Source organism: Hippoglossus hippoglossus, chromosome 17 (genome assembly GCF_009819705.1).
Source record: "Hippoglossus hippoglossus isolate fHipHip1 chromosome 17, fHipHip1.pri, whole genome shotgun sequence".
Classification (NCBI taxonomy): Eukaryota; Metazoa; Chordata; class Actinopteri; order Pleuronectiformes; family Pleuronectidae; genus Hippoglossus; species Hippoglossus hippoglossus.
Window position 1 is genome coordinate 4,927,379 of NC_047167.1, and position 20,352 is coordinate 4,947,730.

The following is a 20,352-nucleotide window of genomic DNA, read 5'->3' on the forward strand; positions in this document are numbered from 1 at the left end:
CAATTATGTCATACTAATATAATGCCATATCATAATTAAATGCAAAGCCATTATTTGAAAGCCAATATTCACAGCTATTGTCTAATTCAGAATCCAAATATAGCTAAAAGGAGATTCACTGCTGCACTGTGGGTACATGGGTGACAATACAAATGTGAAATGTTGTCATGCTGCCATTAACATCAGCATCAATTGGTGTCATATTGATAAGATGGAGCGATTCAGTGAATGAGACAAAGGTAAGATTGATACACAGAATGTATATATGTATAAATAAATAGTTGGATTACTTTGTCATTCTTTGCTCGGCTTGATTTTGATTCCACTCAAGGAATTCGGGGTCGTACCTATCGAGGGGGGACAGGCAGAGAGAAACAAGAGAGATGTTGGCTGTCTGGCAACAAATTATTCCATAACCAATAAGAGTGATGATTAGTAAATAGAAATCCATATATAGCCACTAGACTCATCTTTCTCTCTCAACATCTGGTTATCAGGCAGTGGTGGAGGAGCTGGGCAGGGTGATGAACATGCACGTCGAGCAGGTGGAGGGAAGATGGTGGGTATGTCAGGTAAAGAGAGGGTCTCAGAATAAAACAAACTGGGTTTCGTCTTGTTCATTTCCTACTCCAAATGAGACATTAAGCTCATAGTTGCTGCATAGTGGAGCAATTTCTAATCATCTACATACAAAGTCTGGATCTGGCTGGATATGCTCTCACCAGGACTTACAAATTGTTGATTTATGTAATTTGCAAACAAGTGTTTACCAGTGAATTTATAAATTAAAAACCTTTGTACAGTTATGACGTACTGTATCGAAACAGTAAACAGTTTACTGTATATACACACACCAAGCTTTTTTTAAGAGGTTGGCCCGTTAGTCAACTTAACTGTTTAACAGGACATACATGTGAAATTCGTTTACATGTTTTTGTGTGGTTGAAGGTAACAAGACAGGACAATTACCAGTTTACCAGCTAAACTGCTAAGCTTGTTATATGTGGGCTAATTTAAAGATACTAATAGAATAATATAGCAGCTACATTTTTAACTGATGTGGTGGCAAATGATGAATAAATGGTTGCTCACCTGAAATGACTTTGATAGAAACTGAAGTTACGGTTCATTTTTCTTAATATGTTGCTTTTTTCCTACATTTCACTGGTAGATTACAAATGGATTATGCCTAATGAGGCATGTATGAATAAATGTGGCGTTAGCACTTAACAGCGATGTTGACCAATTGGCCAATCCCCCAAACACATACAGAGTATGTTTGTTTGAATAATGAAACGTCTATGTACTATTTCCCTATTGTCAGCTAAATTCAATAACAAAAATCAAAACCAATATTGAACTGATTATTATACCTGATAACAAGTATTTTCTGTAGTCACAACCTGGCATGGCTTATTCCTCTGTGCCACAGAGCTCAAGTGGTGTCTAGAAACAATTAAAATCCCATCACTGAGCCTTCATTGTGATTAACACAGCCCCAGTAGTACCACATGTACTTCCCTGATGCTGTTAGTACTCACTTCAAATGAACATTTCATGTTGTGTTTATTTATGTCATATACACAGCTAAAAACAATTCCTAACAAATACGCTATTTATTCCTGGTTCAGTTAGATTTGCTAAAAAACAACAATGCCAAACCACGGTTTGGGGTTTAGTGCCCCTGATGCATTCATAAAGCTAAAACATATTGAGAGATTGACTATAACTATTGGTTTTGGTCTTTTTATGGGATTTCTTGATATAGAAAATATTGTATACTATATAGTAATATAATTCCCTCTTTGAGCTGTAAAACAGCAGCTGTGCAGCAGCCTTGTAACCAACAAAACTGGACAACAGCCGTCCCAGAATATCCCTGTATCTTTATAAATCCTGGGGGACCCTCCCTTTAACGCTGTGCAGACAACAAGCTTCTCAGATAGCACTGACTGTGCGTGTCGTGAATGTAAAGCAGAATGCCATGCATCACAAGTCAGTCCTTCAAACGTAGCGGTGCACATGTGTGGATGCTGGAGGATACACATCAATGATGCCAGAGCTAAAGAGTGAACAAACAGACAATGTGAGTGCAGCGTGCACAGAGAAAGAAACACTTGGGCAATGGGTGGAGGAAGGAGCAATGGCTACGAACAACCACAGTCATTATACAGCGATTCAGCAGAAAGCGACTTCCTCATTAGCAATATTATAAATGTCCAAATATACATGTGTGTCCTGCTTACACCTGAGCTGAAGTGCCACAAAGAGAGACGCTTCAACTTTCCCTAGGCTGCGTCTGTCTCTGACAGCTCGACTGTGCAGTCATTAGTCAGAAACAAGAGGCTAAGACAGAGAAATCCAAGACACAATTGGAATAGCATTTCAAACTGGATTTTAATTAGCACAAAAGATGATAAAAACAGCTATTACGCTGTCTCTGTATGTGTCTCTCTTCTCTGTTTTTGTCTGTGACTGTCTCTCTCTCTCACACACACACTGCTACACACACGCACACACTCACACACAGCGCTCTCTCGATTTGAAAGCAGACTTCATAGAGACTTCCCACATTAACGGTGTCTACTTACTCATTGTCACTGACAGAGGGGCACCTCACTCCTAACAGCAGCAGCAAACGTTTTAAATTGGACCTAGAGGTGTGTGTGCAGGCATTGGTATGGCAGTGTGAACAAACCCCAACATCAGGCAAACTGGAGAGGACAGTGAGAGATGTGGAGTGATGTGTGCTTCATACTAAAGCCCAGATTCAGCCATGCTTTCCCTGCTTGACTGTCACATCCTGACAGTCCGTTATCTGCTGAGGTGCAACACTACTCTGTGGTGTCACCATGTCACATGTTCAAGTTTGACTCTTTTTTGGTGGATTGTGAATGAACTCTCTCTTTGTCACTGTTGAAGCTCAGTGTTCTCCAGGTTATTGATGCTGATACATGTTGAGTTTGGTGAATCTGGCCCTCAGTAAGTTGTGAGAGTGGAAAGAGAGAGCGGAACAAAGTGCTTCATCTACAAGCCAGAGCTGAACTGAGGTAAAAAAGGTTTTGTTCTTGCTCACCTTGGATCCTTCTGGATGCTGTCTACAGATGGAGAGCGGCCCAGGGAAGCCTCAGGGGGGAGGGCAGGGCCTGACTTGCTGTAAGGCGACTCAGTGGACGGGCAGAACTGCAGAGTGCGATACGGGTTGGCGTAGTCAGCTACCCCGCCTCCTGTGGCGAAGCTGCCTCGCTGAAAGGTGCCGGTGGCGCTCTGGCTTCCCGTTCGCTGCAAAGGGATTGGGTCGACACCGGGAGAAGGCGGGGCTAAAACAGGAATAGGAGCGTAGGGACAGAGCAGATAGTTGAGGACCTCTTGGTACAACTGGTTCACCACTGGGTTTGATGTGGCCAAGGAGGGTGGGGAGCGGGGCACAGAGAAATCATAACCAAACACAGGTGCCAACACAAGGATGCACATATACACACAAACACACACACACACACACACACACACACACACACACACACACACACACACACACACACACACACACACACAAAGAGCAAAAAGCAACAACACCAGCACAAGCAGAATGCAGGAAGAGAAGAAGCAAAAAATAAAAGTGAATAAATGTGACAAACTGCAGCTCCAACTTCAGGTGAGCTTTCCAAATGAGTTTGAGATGTTCATTTGGATGAAAAACCACAAGCAGACAGAAGCAGTCAAATCAAACATACATGCACTTAAAAGAAAAATACACTTCTTTGATCAAACATTAAACTTGCAGCCACATATAAAACATTAGTTTAAAGATAAGACATATAAAATGTCCCATAGAGCAGGGTGGAGTTAATCCAGTTTTGTGACCACAAGGGCAAAAATAAAAATGTTGGCCCCCACATCCCATATAAACAGTCATCTACAAGTGAACATCATGCATATATATATGAGTTTCACATTTTGCTCTAATCTGAAATGCTGCCCCCAGGTTTCAAGTGACTCACATGAAGCATTTGACCTTAAATTGTGTCGAAATGCAATAGACTTCATTCGTTCATGACAACATCAGTAGCACTCTGTTAACTCCCTGTTACATAAGGAGCACAAGCCGGGAGTCTTTGCCCCCCAACCCAACCCTAGGGGGTCATTTATCAAAGCCGCCCTTAAACAACCCCCCCAAAAATCATACCATCACACTAAATAAACAATATTTTTGGTTGGTTTTCTCGATTCAATTAAATTTGCAACACGAACAAAGAATAGCTTGACTAACCCCAAATTTATTGGAGCCGCTTTGGCTAATATGTAGTTGGCATCATCTGACATGTATGACGTATAAATAGTGATTATTTCTAAGGTATAACAAAGGATTTTTCATTGGTATGAAATAATAATTTAGGGAATTATCCAGCACCCTTCAAACTCCCCTCTCTCTATCTTGATGCTTAACTGGACTGATCACCTCCTGTTCGGTTGTTAGGTATCAATCTCTTTGGGCTTGAAAAGAGATCAAATGAAGTTTTTATTTTCTCAAAATATCTAACTATGTCTTTAGGGCCAGCCGCCTTTCTGTTTGTATACAGTAAATATTCTCTTTAATTGTGTATATTACCAAAACAAATTAGCAGTTTTGCTGATAAATGCATTTATAATTGGCACACAGTGATCCCCGAGGGTTTGTTGTTTACTGTAACAACCTCAGAACACCAGTAGATCCTCCTATGTCAGTCTCAAACAGGGAGAGGAATTCAGTGTAGGAAGCATTTGGGCCGTTACACCAGCTCGCTCTGAGGGAGGCGACATGGGTCACTGTGTGTGTGTAACTAGATAACTGCAGGGATCTCGACTAGGCCTGAGGAAATTCACCTGTGATGTGAAGTCGGCTGTGAACTGTTGTCTGCCTGTTTCCAACTGTTCATCTTGAAACTATTTGAATTGACCTTGAAACATTGCCAGGCTTCAGCGGCTGCTTGGTGTTGCACAGGGGAAAAGAAATATGAAAAGCAGATCTGAACTTATATATTATTTTTGACAGACAATGTGGGGGTCGTGACTTACATGCGCAGACACAGAGCTGATGCCTCAAAGTGACCTATCAGTGTATACCAGGCGGCAGCCTGACAAAATTACCTTAAACCTTTTAATTATTAAGGTAAATGTCTCTTTTGTGGAACAAAGCCTTGTCGAGAAAGATCTTCTTTTATGTGTCTCTCTGTGTATTTCTCTCTACAGCAAACATTCGACGTGCAGGCGACCAAACCGGCGGCACAACGTCACAAACATTTTAGGACACGGTTGATTTGCTTTGATTTCAAAGCACCCAAGCTAACGCCCGTGGGATTAATTGAGATTAATTTTCAGGCATGAAACTAATTAGTTAACAGACTGTGACTGAGAGACAAATTGCCATTGAGACCCCAATTGGATTTGCCTACCTGATCTCGTAAATAGTGCTACATGATCAGATGGAAGGAGGAAGTCTCTTATGTGTAGCTGCCTTTAATACAACACCACACCATTAAAAAAACACCTAGTTTTTAAAGTGGGACCCAGCTGTGTCTGGGCTGCCTCTCTGTATGTAAAGTATGTCTTTGATCCATCACTTTATTCAGGGCATCATATGATGTCGTCCTGTAGTCTGATTTTTAAATTTAGATGGTTCACTGGGTGATTTATGGCATGCTGCAGCTATTCTTGGTGTTGGACTGTTTGAAGAATATTCTAGGAATCATCACAGTCTCACTCTGATCCATTAAATGTTATCTATTCCTAATGTTACACTGAAAGACATGTTCTTTTTTTTTATTCCTGAAAAAAATAATGGCTGTAATCAGAATGTTAGTGTAATTCTTAGTTGCTTTTTTGTATTCAAACTGTGTAGTTAGCCATCTGGATGCTGGAAATTCCCCACCCCTGTTATTAAAACATTTAGAAAGAGTTCAATATAAGAAAGTGGTCCCTCCTCTCTTAACCAATCTCCTCTTCTTCGTTTAGTTCCTACAACCTTCTTCTTATCGTTTAGGTTCAGAATATACTTGCTGTTAACAACGCATACGCGTTTGGTGCAAAGGTTATGCACGTCCTCAAAAATTAACACACATGCGCAAGATTCAATACTCTCATAACAGTTTGGGGCAGTAGCAAGTCTTTGTGGGTAGTGGGTAGGTCAACAGGGGCTAGTCATCAGTGACAGAGATGGGGAGTTTTGAAGACAAGCAGTGTAACCCGGTCCGGAGTTACCCACATTTGTATGATGTGTCCGTGCCACTGCACAATGCCCGATCGTAGCTTTTTCTGTTTCATTAGCCAAATGTTGATCTCCTTGAGTGTTGCCATCTTTGTTTATATTTACTATATGCAAAGACGGAAGTGGCAGATCGAGTCAAGAGTCAAAGTCTTTACTCTAAGTTCTGTGATGTGCCCTCCACTGGAATCATCCAGTCACACGCATAGTACCAAAGCAAGTATGTGAACAATAACATTCACGATGCAGCCGTATGTGTGGTTAAACAGCAAGTATATCGCGGTTCTTATTCACCCACGAATCTTTGGCGACTCCAAACCTCCATGTTCACTCATTGTGTCCATCCCAGTCTTCTCTTCCCACACATCCTTCTTTTCCATTGTCCTCTCTCACCTTATCAACTTTGTTGCACATCTACAAAACTGCATGCGCCCCTTGCGTTGCACTGATTATCTAAGTGTTTGGTTTTTGCTCATGTCTCTCTGTAAAACCTACTTTATTAACCCCTCTGTATGTCCCTCTGGATTCAGTCTTTTAGACTATGGACTTGTAGATGTTGCTTTAACTCCCTAAACAAATAACCTTCTGCCTCATGTCTTTATTCTCCTTAGCCTCAATAACCCCATGTCTGCTTACCTTGTCCTCTAAGGCTGGGTTTGGTGTAGACTCTGTCTTCATAGATCGGGTCAATGTGGTGTTCAGGGGACTGCAGAGGTCGAAGCTCAGAGCCCAGGTGACTGTGCTGGCTGCTGTAGGAACCTCTGGAGCCTGGAAAACACAAGGAACACAGAGGTTAGATAAATTGACACATACATAGATGGATAAAGGAGTGTGGGGAATAGGGGTATTCACTGGGGATATCAATGTGATCAGTAAGTGAGACAAATATGAAAGCAAATAACGTTAGGCCACTGAATAGAGTGCTGTCTTTTGACTTACTTCATAAAACATTTATAGAAATGCTTTCATGTTTTGCTCTTCTTTAAACTTTAAAATGACACGAGACGCCATTTATCGGCATCTTCAAAGTGTATCGGACGTTTTTTGCTGTAGCTACATAAACCATAAGCCTAAAATAAGCCATTTGAACAGTAGTTTACAGGAATAGTTCACCTATAAATTAGGCATTAATCGGACGTACAGCAGCCAGCTCAGTGTTTGGTCATGAACACACACCAATGATATTTCATGTCAGGTAAAACCAGTGGTTCTCAAACTTTTTCGGGCATTTGTCCCTGCAGAGGCCACAAAGGGTTTAAACCCCGACCCCACAATTTTTTTTGTCAATGATATAGGAAGTAATTAATGAAAAATTATCCAAATTGAGTTTAAGTAAGGTAAAGGTCAACATGACAGCATCGCCAAACTTAGTGGTTTAGTTTCACAACTAAATAATTTTAATGCTGCTTGGTGTAACTCTTTAATTTTGCCTGGTCATCCATGTCCCCATGTCTCAACCTTAGGGGCCTGCACCCCAATTTGAGAACCACTGGGTTAAACTATTCTCTTAACTTCCAGTTGAAATGCTGTCGCGCATTATCCTGATGATGTGCGATTAGTTTAAACTAGTTTTAACTATCAATCCAACAAACTGACTGCTGAGAACTCATAATATATAATCTCACTGAACAAAATGTAGTTTAAATGAATAATTTCAGTTGAACAGAAATAAAGGTTATAATATGAAATCAAACAAATTAATGAGATTGGTCATTTATTTGACATTTTCTCTAATGTGAGGGAGAAACAGGCATTTCTAAATACTAATAATTACTCACAATTTTAAGTTGAATTGAGTTGAACAGGGGTTATTTTCAAAAACTGAATGTAGGACATGATTGTATTTCAAACACACTCACACATAAAGAAGTAATAATAAAATCGTCTTGACCTCTACCTGCCAGGCTACCAGGCCTTTGCAGGGTTGCGTTGGCGTATAGCTCGTGGGAAATCTTGTAGCCGTCCGGTCCGATGTGATGCAGCATGCGCTTGGTGGGCGACAGCGTGGCATAGCTTCCCACTACTGAGCTGAGCTGGTGGATGGGCGACGAGCTGTGGTTGCCTCCTGGGGAGGCGGTCATGGGGAGGGGGGAGGAGGAGCCGGCACCCGATGCTACCATGTTGATGGGCGATGAGGTGCTGCGAAGGGACCAAATGAGACAGTAGGAGGTGTTTCTTCGTCCAGAATAATCATTCCCTATTCTACCATCATACTCATTTAGGCATTTAAAGTGAAATCCAGTTTACACATAAATATTTGTACTACAAGTCTTGAGTGGTACAACTCAACTACTTCAACAAAATAACCCCACTTCAAACCAGGAATGTGCAGTTTGAAAGACATTGGCATTTACCATTTAAAATGTAATAAAAAGGTTACATCAAGATGCATTATGGGAATTGCAAGCCCCAACATACTAGGGGCTGCCAAGATATGTCTGGCTCTGCTGCTTCAATTTTGAAAAGTCTTCACTCTCTTTCACAGGTCCCCACAATTAGCGCTGGTAAAAAAAATCCTTTTCACCCTTTTGTGGACATTCATGGTCAGAGGCCGGCGGCCAAAGATCCAACAGCTGCACCATTAATTCATCAAACATATGTATCCTTGGTGCAAATTGCATCCCTTCATACACATTCCTGCAAAATACAGCCTGACAAACACTATTTGAAAGGTTTCTAAACTTTTGGACCTTTACTAGAATAAACTTCTGTGGGTTTGAAAAACATTTGGCTACACAGCAGGAGCTTGTAATGACCAACCCACCTGCAGTCTGTTATTTGTTTGATATGGCTTTTTAGTGTTAAAATGGTGCTTCAGGAGTTTTATCAAATACCTCTTTTTACACCAAAATTAGCAGGTATACGCCGGTTTCTTAAATGCGGGTAAATCTGCTTAGTGAAGGTGATTGACTCCTCTTCCATTGCCAGTAGAGGAGCTTGCCTTTCTGTTTTTTCCCCCGGTGCATCTTGTATGACGTCATGAACATGCTGAAATTTCCTCTTTCACCTAATGTCTTGCCAAATTAGCACGTTCACCCGGGTGTTACTTTTCCATCACTGCCGATCCAAAACCAGAGCCGATAAAAACCTGTTTCTCTACTGCAGAGTTATTTGGGAGTGAAGGCTTGTGTCTATTCCCATTGCAGATAAAAGCCAGATGTGAGTGGGGTTTTTTGACCAGGGGCTTAAGCGTTACTCGTCATGAGAGGTGAACTTTAGTTCGTGGTAACAACCTCCAATCAAAGCACAGAACAATGCAGTACCTGTAATTATCTGTAGAGGAGTCAGTTATTGGTGAGACATTCAAAGACAAAAAACAAGGGTGTAAGTAAAATAAAAAAAGAGTATTAAGTCTTGACTTTAATAATTTAACCATGATAAACGCAAGCATACATGTGCTTTAATGCATGTTACAACACTAATGGTTCCAGCTTCTTCTTCATAATTATGTATTACGTATTAAAGTGTATTGTGAAACTACCTTAAAAACATCAGCCCAGGAATCTAACATCACCAATACAAGCACAAAGCTTTTGTTCAGCAGCAGAGGTCAGGCTGGAAAGTGTTTTTCAAAGCCAGTAATCTCAGCACCAGATGAAGTAATTGTTGACTCACTGCTATTGATCAATAACCGAATCAACCCCCTGCGAATAAATTCATCTGTGCCTTAGCACCAGTCAAATTCGTACATAATGGACTCCTAACAATGAGCCCTTATTAAATCAATTGGTGCGACTGAAATGGAACCAACCTGTAGGACTTGGCGAGTCGGCTGGGTGACTGTTTGGGCGAGGACACCCTCTGTAGCGTGGCGTAGCTGGGCATGTCGGAGGAGGCTGATCCCAGGCGCTGCAGCTTGGTAGGGGATCCCATCGCCTGTAGAGGGGAGCTGACACGCTGTAAGAGAGGAGATGTACTTCATTAAAAGGGAATGTCACTCTCTTTAAATATTCATCCACTCCTCTTATTCATATCATTATTTTCAGAGAGATGAACAACTACCCCCGGAGCTGGAAAGCCAGGGAGCAGAGACTCTAATCCGTGATAACATCTGTGATGAAGAGCTTGGAGTCATCAGACCAAACATAAAGGGGATGATGCGGAACTTTTACAACCAAATAAACTTGAAATGCGACTGCGAGCAATGGGCCGCCAAATGAAGTTCCCTCAGAGCTCCAAACACAAACTCCCATTTTGTGCAAAATGGGGAAATAAGTTGTTAAAGTATTTGCAGGGTCTTGCAGTTGCAGAGTCAAAGGTACCGTTTTTAAAGCTCCATTAATTAGGACGAACGTGGGCAAGATGTGCTGAAGTCAGGATGCTTCAGAACAGTGGACGACACTGTTCAATCTTTTTAAATGAATCCAAAGACATGATTAACATGGGACTCTCAATAATCCTAAACTCCAAGTTTGAAAAATATATTCATCACAGCGAAGCAAAAGAAGCAGAGTAAATCATCTCTTAAGAGGACGGGATTTAATACAAGTTTGCTGCACTGTGGCTGCACTGTTGACCAACCCTATACAAGGAAGTGCTCGGATATCTCATAATCCCTTTCTACTGACTGTAAGAAAGATTCTCAATAAGCTTTTTCATCAGATGCTACCCAGATAGCAGTAAAGTAAGTTGGATGAAGAGTGGGCACTCAGCATCTGCCCCCAATGCAACTGATACTTTGGTGGTAAAGTAGTTCAGCGCTGCAAAGTGTTATAATCTTCTACAATGTTAGCTCAGTATTTCATTAACAGCATTGTTTTATTTCAGCTGTTGTTTAGTGCTTCCTAGATTCTATCATCTGGGCAGAATTATTTTTGCATATTTGTCAGGGGGATGTGTCAAAACTCAACAAAGTAATTTGGCTGAGATTTGATGGACTTCTAGTCTTTGGCCCAAAACTCAGTTGGTTGAATGGTGGATCAAAAATCCTCTTGTTGAACTTTTTTTTTTTTATTCATGAATGACATGCTGCATTCACAGGGCGGCAGGACATTCAACAACCTGAGTCGGTAATATGTTGACAAGAGTCAAGTGACACCTGCGGCTGTCTGTTGGCTCGTTTTCAGCCTCGCTGGTTCGGCTACTTGTATGTTAACGGGGTAATAATTGATGAAGGACATGACAGAAGGGTGAATAGAACTCTGCAACACTTGAGAGAGCACAGTTAAACCTGCTGTGCTGCAGTTTTCACCTCTAGTAACTTACCACTATGATTATTTTGTAATTAATGCAAAGAAATCTAAAAATCTAAAAGTTTAGACGGCAACAATAACATAATAGACTTCTACCAAGCCCTCCATAAATATACATTTGTTGTTTATTCTTTGAAGAGTTTCGCACTACAGATCCATTATAACATTTCCTGTCAGATTCACGGAACAAAAGATTTCCACTGACTCAAAGTGCTCGTCTAGAGAAACATCAGCTGCTGTGATAATTAAGTTCATTGTGATAAAGAATTAAGTTCTGTTCTTTCAAAGAATACAGAAATTGTGGTAAAATGAGAATAAATATAATCTTCAGTCATTCATTCCTATGCAACAATTTTTGCACAAACTCATGAAACGACAGGTAGTTAGTCTAAAAGAAAAAAATGTATAATAGCTCACCTCACCAAAATCATTCAGTCTAGCTAGAGAATCTAATTATTGAAGTTATTTGATCTTCTCAATATTCCTGGAAATCACTCCAGCAATACGCCAAATACCCTTGTTGCTTCTTTTGAAGCTAAGGGAACCTTATAAAATAATTTGCAAATATGTTTTTGTGTGTTATTGCTGTTTTCTTGGTCTACACTCAAATCAGTTGAAACTGCCATGAATTCAAGTGTGCTGCAGTTGTTGTCCTCCACAAAGGAGCAAACTGCAATGTGAGCTCACAGAGGGTAAACATAGTATTTTGAAATGACAAAAGCAAGAGGAAAGGCCAATAGTGACTGAAACACTGTTCAGTTCCACCTGGTGACAGCAGGATTATGAAGACAGGCGAGAAATTAGAGGAAAAGCCAACATGATGTGTCTCATCACGCTGTTGGGTGACCACAAGCCACCAAGCTTCAATGCACATCAGTATGGATCGAAGACTGTAGAACGAAACGATTTCCCCTCATTTGGTGTTTTGATGATTGTGATGGAGAAAGCTGTCTAGCACGATGGTTTAAAATCTCCCATGGGTGTACAGTGAGTTCGAGATCTGGTGACTGAGAGGGATATGGCAGGTGATTCACAGATATTCATCAAACCATCCGTGACCCCTGTGGATTGGGGCATTATCACCCTGTCACTCATTTTTTCAGGTTTTTCCTTTAATTTGTCACTTGTCTTCCATCAATAGTGCACCAGTGAGAGGAGTGGAGAAAGCATTCATCAGATGACAGCCGAGGCATGTCTGTACTCTCTTCAGGGACTTGTACCTGTGCAGGTAAAGTGGCACAGGAGTAATACATGGACGGTCCAGAAGGTGCAGATCCTCCCTCGGTGGGCATGTGGAAGGCGCTGCCATGGGCCTGCTGGGCAAATGAGTCTCTCTGGGACTGGGAGGGAGAGTCTGTCCCCGCGAAATGGGCAGCTGCTCGGCTGGATGTCACCTGGAGAGAAGCAGAGTGTGGAGAGAGATGAGAAAAAGCGAGGGGAGGAAGAGGTCACGCAGCGAGGGAGAAGTAGAAAGGGATGTAAATGAGACAGAGGAAGGGGGATATGGAGAGAGGGAAGAGAAGGATGAGAAACAAGAGAAGGGACAAACATAGTACAAAGGAATAGACAGGGTGAAAAAGAGACAGGGGCATGAAGGGGAGGAGCATGTGTGAAAGAGAAGATGGATGAAGAAGTAAATGGGTGGAGGAAGGAGAGAAAGATGGAGAATTACAAGAAAGGAGGACAGAGAAACCCTCCCATGCATTCATATGCGAGGGTGTGCGTGTACCTGGTTATAGCAGTGAACTGCCCCGCCAACATGCCCGCCGCGGCCCATGACTGTTTCCCCAAGTGCCAGGCCTTGGTTACTATGGTAACCAGCTCCTGCATAAGCATCTTGGTTATTGAGCTGCAGAGCACTTTGGGACAGGAGTCCTTGTCCTGATGTGACAAAGAAAAATAAAAAGAGAAGAATAATCAACAAGTGTACAAGAGGCAATGAAGAAAAACATGACAAAAAAAATGTTTTATTATATTTTAATTGATAAATCGTGGTCTTTTTTATGTGACAGTTGGAGAGGGGTCAAGTCAGGTTTCACCAATGTTCAAATCAAACTTTTGATCATTTTCAAAAGCCACTGTGAGACTCACTCTTGTCGGGGTGATGTAACACTCTGTCTTTGTGTAAAGACTCTGTGGCCTTGAAGGCCTTTTGCAAACAGATTTGAATGAACGTGAATACAGAGAAATCGCTCACAGGTCTGACTTAGTACTTACCTTGAAACGGAGGGAAGCAAATAGCAGAAAGAGAAGAAAGAGAGGAGAAAGAGAGAAGACTAAAAGCTGAAACATAATGAAATAAAAAGTCCTTGTCCTCCTTTTTTTGAGACACCCATTTGCTTTTCACCCACTATGTTATTCCAGGCTCTCTCCACTCTTTTCATCCAATGCTCTGTGACCCTTAAATCTCACTCTGTGCCTGACCTCCATTTAAAACACACTCCTCCTCTGTCTTCCTTTCTCACTCTCTCTCCGTCACTTGCTATATTGCTTTCTACTGCCCGTCCCTCTCTTTCTCTATTCCATATTTCTCTGTATAATTCAGCAGGAGGGCAGAGAGTGTTTGAATTAGGCCAGTAATACATGGACCTATTCTTACAGCAGCTTTTTCAAACCGGTGAATTTTTCTCACAATGAAGGAAAAGCCACTAAAAACTCAACTACTCCTTTGGTGCTACATTTTCTCATTTTGTGATTAACTAGTGCAGTGCCTGTTATAAACCTGCCTGCCTGTTTGGAATGAACTGTTCTCTTGTCCTGTGTTAATGCTCTGGAGCTACTTCAGAAATATCCCTAGTCATTGGTGAGTCCTTCTCAAACTGTTCTACAATATTCTGTCACTTTTTAGTATTTTGTATTATAAACAGAGTGAAGTTAGAAAACTTTGGGTTCATCCTACCTGGTTTATCTGCAGTGAACATTTTATAGTCAATGTTTTTCATTGAATGAAACTGAATTTGCTGTATTACTGTTGATGTGTGTGGGGCTGATATATACGTTTGAATAATCTACTGAACTACTGTTATGTTTTTCATACATTGCATGTCGACTATTTCAGAGATCTGTTTAGCAAGCGACACAATCTTCAGACCCAAGTTCACAACCTTTCAAAATAAAAGCTCTGTAATTCAGCTGGATATAAAGCATTGCAGTAACAAATTAATGTTGTGCTTTTACTATGGAAACTGAGTACCAAAGAGGTCAAAAATATTTTTGACCTGCGGTTTGACCCAGTTACTGACCCCTGCTGTTGTTTATACAAGGACATAGGACCCCCCCACCTGACTTATTACGCTTAATCCACACTTTGCATATCATCTGTCAACTGTAGTCAAATTCAAAGTCCGAGAATCACAGATACCCTTCTGTGCAATACCATGCACTAGGGCTGTTTTTGGTGTCAACTTTTATGCTCCCATTTCGAGGTTCAGGCCAAAATCCACCAAAGATCAGTGGGCCAGACTCCAGCTGGCCTGTCACACACTGAGCTTCTTTCAAGCAAGCTGCTAGTCAGCCATCTAATTAGTCAATTAGCCGATGGTAACTTTAACAGTCCGTGAATCAGACTTGCAGTAGCATCAGTTTGTGAACGTTGATGAAATGTATTCTCACTGGGTAAATTCTACCATTTTGTCCCTCCCTTTGACACTGTAGCTCATTAACAGTGTGATCACACAGAGGAGATTGACTGCAGTCGCGATGACACACAGATACACTAATTTCACACACACACAGCTTCTGTCACAAGTATTTGCTGTCATCTGATTTGCACACGGATCATTTCAATTCTAGTGTAAACACGTAAACACGCATTGGACTGTGGCACGTGACACCAACAGTTTGTAAATGTTGAGATGCACGCATGAAAAAAACATTATTACAAAACATTGACAGAATGTTTTGTGGACTTTAAACTGTTCACTCGCTTGGTTAAAGTTTGATGCGGATTTAATTGAATGAATTGAGGAGGACAGGAGGGCGGGAGCTGCTTGTGTGGGAGCCCATACTCGCTCATCCCTCTGATTAAAGTCCTGTTAAATTTTTGATGCACCCCTGATTTATTCACTTTCGTTGATGATAGCAATGATGTACTTCATCAACATCTTTAATTGCAGTAAAAACAAGCTTCAGCAATGCATAAATTCAGCAAAACTGCATAGAACAGCAGCTACTTTTAAATCTGTTTGCCTTTTTTGGCAAACACCTCACTGCACTGGAAAATAACTAAAGTGCATTATATCAGTTCTGAATAGATGCATACGTTGCTGGCGCTCAGTGTTTATGCTCTTAGAGGAGTTCTTGAGCTGTGCTCCATCAACAGTGGCTGTCGCTTTAATCTCTATCCGCCGCCAAAGTTATCCTCCACTGAGGATGTGTATATGGGCAGCTGCAGACGCCACAGACACACACTTGTTTGTATTATACTCCGCTTGGAGGACGGGTTCCATATAAGCACAGTAGATCAGCGTCTATATAGTCTGAGCATGTGCACCTCGATTTGAATCAAAATGGCGACATCCAAGCCAGAGGAAGAGCTGCTTTTTCTGCTGTTGTGCTTTATTCTTTTAAAGAGGCAGCATTTCCCACAGAATCCATTCGGTCTATAGCAGTATCGCGGGGATGCACTTGCACACGCACAAACGTCAGTCAAACGAGAAATAGATTCCGAGTGACATGTACACAGACTGAAGAGTGAAAGACAAGTTCCTCGCGTGAGAGATCTGCATTGCATGAGACTTGGGGGTACGTGCACAACTGCAGCTGACACTATAGGTCTGACTGTCTGAGTGGAAGGTAAAAACTTTAAAGAGGATAGTGCTGCACACAGCAAGATCTGTTATGTTATTATGGGAAGTGTAAAAAAACACTACAGATAATCAATGGGAAACATTTGTAGAGGTGAGGGTAGCGGCAGAGACATCCTCAAACACCCTCTCGTCAAGTTCAGCATCCAGTTTTTTTTTTATCTCGTGCAGTTTGAACCAGTCACAAAAAAATTGGTGGGTACACGGCTGCCTACCCAGAGCCTCACGTACGCCCTCTGCAGATGACATTTACACACTTGCGGATGCAAAACGGCAGCACTGACTTAAGAATCAAAACAAGAACGGCTTGTTGTGATTTCTTGTGATTATTAAAATCAAGGGAGAGAACGATCATACACTGCCAGCGGTTAATATCCGCTGCATGGGACAGACAAAGTCAGCACCTAACGGCAAACAGAGTCACTCTTCATCAGCAAGTTAGAGAATAAAGCTGGAGCAAAGTGAAAATTCACTTGGAGTACAACAAATGGCTCCCGTAGGCTGTGGAGCTGGTGACTGTGCATTATTTAAAATGTGATATTAAGCTGAAGGTACAGAGTGAGTTTACCAGGTCAAGGCCTCCATGTCCAATATAGACTTATCTTCAGTGAGTACAGACACACACACACACACACACACACACACACACACACACACACACACACACACACACACACACACACACACACACACACACACACACACACACACATTCTCACATGGGTTTACAAAGTCACAAAAATCAACGGGAGAAATTGTACTCCAGATGGATTCACATACATTGCAAGCACGCACACAAGTGCAATGTGTGCACAAAGCCAGGGGATGTTTTCCACATTTTCTGTTTGCCACTTTAGGTTTTCTTCATATGGGCAGTAGAGCCTTTAGGGAGGTGAAAGGCCTTATAAATACATTATCACTCAGATGACAAACACTGACGACTCCATTGAATCCATCTGAGGGGAGTTAGAGGTCAGGGTGTAGTGTACTAGTATGTGGATGCCATAGAAGGAATACCTTCTATGGCATCCACACGACTCATGCGCTCCTGCTCGGTGGTCACATGCATGAACAAACGCCACAGCTGCATGGACCTGCATGACTGCAGTAGTGTAGAGTCTTACCCTGAGAGACCCTCGCGAGCTCATTCATTTCTTTCTTTCACTGACAGACACACACACACACCAGAAGTTGAGTGACTTTTCTCTGTACCAGTGCTCTCTATTGACACATTTTAATATTTCATCAGCTGTCTATTTTTAGAAACCCATTGGTGGCTTTTGCAGTCTGGTGTGTACACACACACACACACACACACACACACACACACACACACACACACACACACAAAGCTGCATGCAAATATCTGCACCCAACATAGCCACATATGCAGAGATTAACATGCTCCCTGGCAAGCAACCCCGGCATGAAGCATGAAGACACTCAGCATACTCTGCTGCTGTGTCGCACTAATCTTCTCAGCAGTTTGAGTGAGGGAGTGCAGGTGTATGTGTGTGTGTGTGTGTGTGTGTGTGTGTGTGTGTGTGTGTGTGTGTGTGTGTGTGTGTGTGTGTGTGTGTGATGCTTCTTTACATGTCTGTATGCATTTCCCTGAGTGTTAAATCGCAGACATGGGCTTGTGTACCAGATGGAAAGTTTTAACTGACTGATCCTAATCTTTTTTTTTTTTGTTAACCTCATTCAAACAAAGTCTAACAGGCCATTTGCTGGCAATTCCATCGTATGAAGCGACAACCTTCACAGGCAGATTTTAAAGCTAATCAAGCTAACATTAGTTCCATGGAAACAGCATCTCTGGGGCATGAACCAAACTAAAAATTCAAAGTGGACGTAAAATATTTTTTTCTACAATATGGTTTCCAACATTTTAGGTAGTTCTTATCACTGTGATGAATTTTCTCTTATGAGTTTGTTTTAAATCGTTATTTGATGCTATAAAACAGGGTGAAACATAATGATTGACAGCTGAGACTGACTCGTGATTGGTCGATTGGCATGTATCAGTGGCACCTTGATGTCCTGGTTCCACTCCAACATCACAACTGCTCAGACTCTGGCTCTAAATGATCACCATGCAGCACAAGATGGGAGCACCCCTGATCAGGATACCTTGGTTTGAGCGAAGTGGAGGCGTGTCATCCATTTTTATATACAGTCTGTGGATTGCACAGAATATTTATTAATGTCTATTTGTGCATATTTATATATTTTTATTATTATTGTTTATTTATGTAAAGTATGACTGGTCCTCATTTTCTGACAACTTTAAAGATCTGTTCCAAAGTTAAAACATGATTTTAAGGTTTCATTAAGATACGTTTAGAATTAGATCAGTGAGTGTGCTCACAAAGATGGTGGTAGAAATACATGTGTGTGTGTGTGTGTGTGTGTGTGTGTGTGTGTGTGTGTGTGTGTGTGTGTGTGTGTGTGTGTGTGTGTGTGTGTGTGCTTCCCCTCTCTGCACTGAGAACAGCAGGCCAGCTGACACCTCAGCGACGATGGATTAGCATATCAAACTACTGGCACGACTCTGCATGTCTCCTGACACCTACTTCTTTCCCATGGGGTGGACTATAGAGAAGAGCTGCGTGTAGGGTGCAGCAGGCAGCTAACTTCAGTGGAAAACCTCTGAAAATAAACTGCAAGGCTGGCATCGAATGGTAGACAGAATTGGTGACTAGTTAGTGAACATGGAGAATTTTGCTGTTAAATAGCAAGGTATTTCCGTCAGAAGACCAGACCAGACCCAACTCCAACTGGCCTCATGAATAAAGACCAGCACCCCATCCTCGCACTGCATGAATGTTAAAAATACACCTGTCACTTTGAAACATACTGTACAAACATTCAGTTGCATATATCTAATGTCCATCTTGTACCTATATTTTTTGTGAATATAATTTTTACATACTCTTCTATATTTTTTATTTATATATTCATGCACAGCAAAAAAACAACACAACATATTCCTTGTATGTGTAAAACCTATTTGGCAAAAAAAAACAGTCTGACTTGGAAACCTGGCTTCAAAAGGCTCTATATATATATATATATATATATATATATATATATATATATAGAGCCATATTTGGTGTTTCAGCTTGTCCTGAAACTGGTTAAATATCTTTGGTTAAGATAAGGTTAAGGCAATAATACGCAAAATTTACAAAAAATTAAGTTCAGCTTTTAGTCTGTATCTCCAAGTGCATATTTAGAGAATATATCCAGCTCCTGCAAGCATTTGCATTTGACCTCTCGACATGAAAAAACTTCTCCGGAGCAGAGAAAAGAAGTATTGAGGGTATAAAACAAAGTGAATTGTTCATCATATTTGTAGAATGTAATAATAGGAGTAAGTGAGTGCAATGATCTCATTGGCCTGATTAAAATAACAAAAGGAAATATTATAGTATCAATTTCAGTTTTTATTTTCGCTCTGCTTTTAAGGAAATATGACTCACTCATGTTTTAATGGAGGCTGGCTTTCTGAAATACATTTGCTTGGTGATTTCATAAACATTCAACAAGTTAATTAGCCAAAACATGGAGACTGCTGTTCTGTGGAGTATCTATCCCCACTGGTCTACAATTGCTTTATACCTATTCTCTCTAAAGCTATTCTTCTTGGCTGTCTCCGGGAAATAAAATTGCCAGGGGAAATAATTTCCGCAAAATAACAATAATTGCTCTTACTGTCTCCTGTAGAGGTGTCCTGGGAGTCCAAGATGCCCGATTCCTGGAGCGACCGGATGCACGAGTCCACCAGCTCCAGGCCTGTTGTCAGCTCTTCCTCTATGTCCTTGTGTCCATCTGCATGTGCAGAGACAAAAGAGGAAAACAAACCTGAAGGGAAAGAAAGACACAGCTCCTTCTGCCTCTTTCACACTGTTCCTCCACGTGTCTGCACTGTGAGATGGGAATTAAGCCTCATGGCTGGATTCACCCACAAGGGGGTATGAGCCCCCACTGACCCCCATTTTCTCCAGCTCCACATCAATTGTGAATGTACAGATTAACCTTCAAGTACTCATCAAGTACATTTTACACACCAGACTATACTTGATAGACATATACAGGCTATCCTGCCACAGGT

General features: G+C 41.4%; 1 protein-coding gene across 6 annotated transcripts in view; it reads right to left on the reverse strand.

Moving 5' to 3' along the window:
* The window catches only part of ctnnd2b (catenin (cadherin-associated protein), delta 2b), a 166,422-nt gene that overhangs the window by 66,439 nt on the left and 79,631 nt on the right, over positions 1-20,352 (reverse strand). For 4 of the 6 annotated variants that reach the window (XM_034613772.1, XM_034613770.1, XM_034613771.1 and 1 more), the window contains 8 exons: positions 19,953-20,069; positions 13,163-13,314; positions 12,654-12,827; positions 9,993-10,138; positions 8,133-8,380; positions 6,878-7,009; positions 3,077-3,320; positions 291-347 (listed from right to left, as the gene is read on the reverse strand). In XM_034613772.1, coding sequence (XP_034469663.1) covers positions 291-347; positions 3,077-3,320; positions 6,878-7,009; positions 8,133-8,380; positions 9,993-10,138; positions 12,654-12,827; positions 13,163-13,314; positions 19,953-20,069 — 1,270 coding nt within the window. The remainder of the gene's footprint in view (positions 1-290; positions 348-3,076; positions 3,321-6,877; positions 7,010-8,132; positions 8,381-9,992; positions 10,139-12,653; positions 12,828-13,162; positions 13,315-19,952; positions 20,070-20,352) is intronic. The other 2 variants (XM_034613774.1, XM_034613773.1) reach the window with 1 other exon arrangement.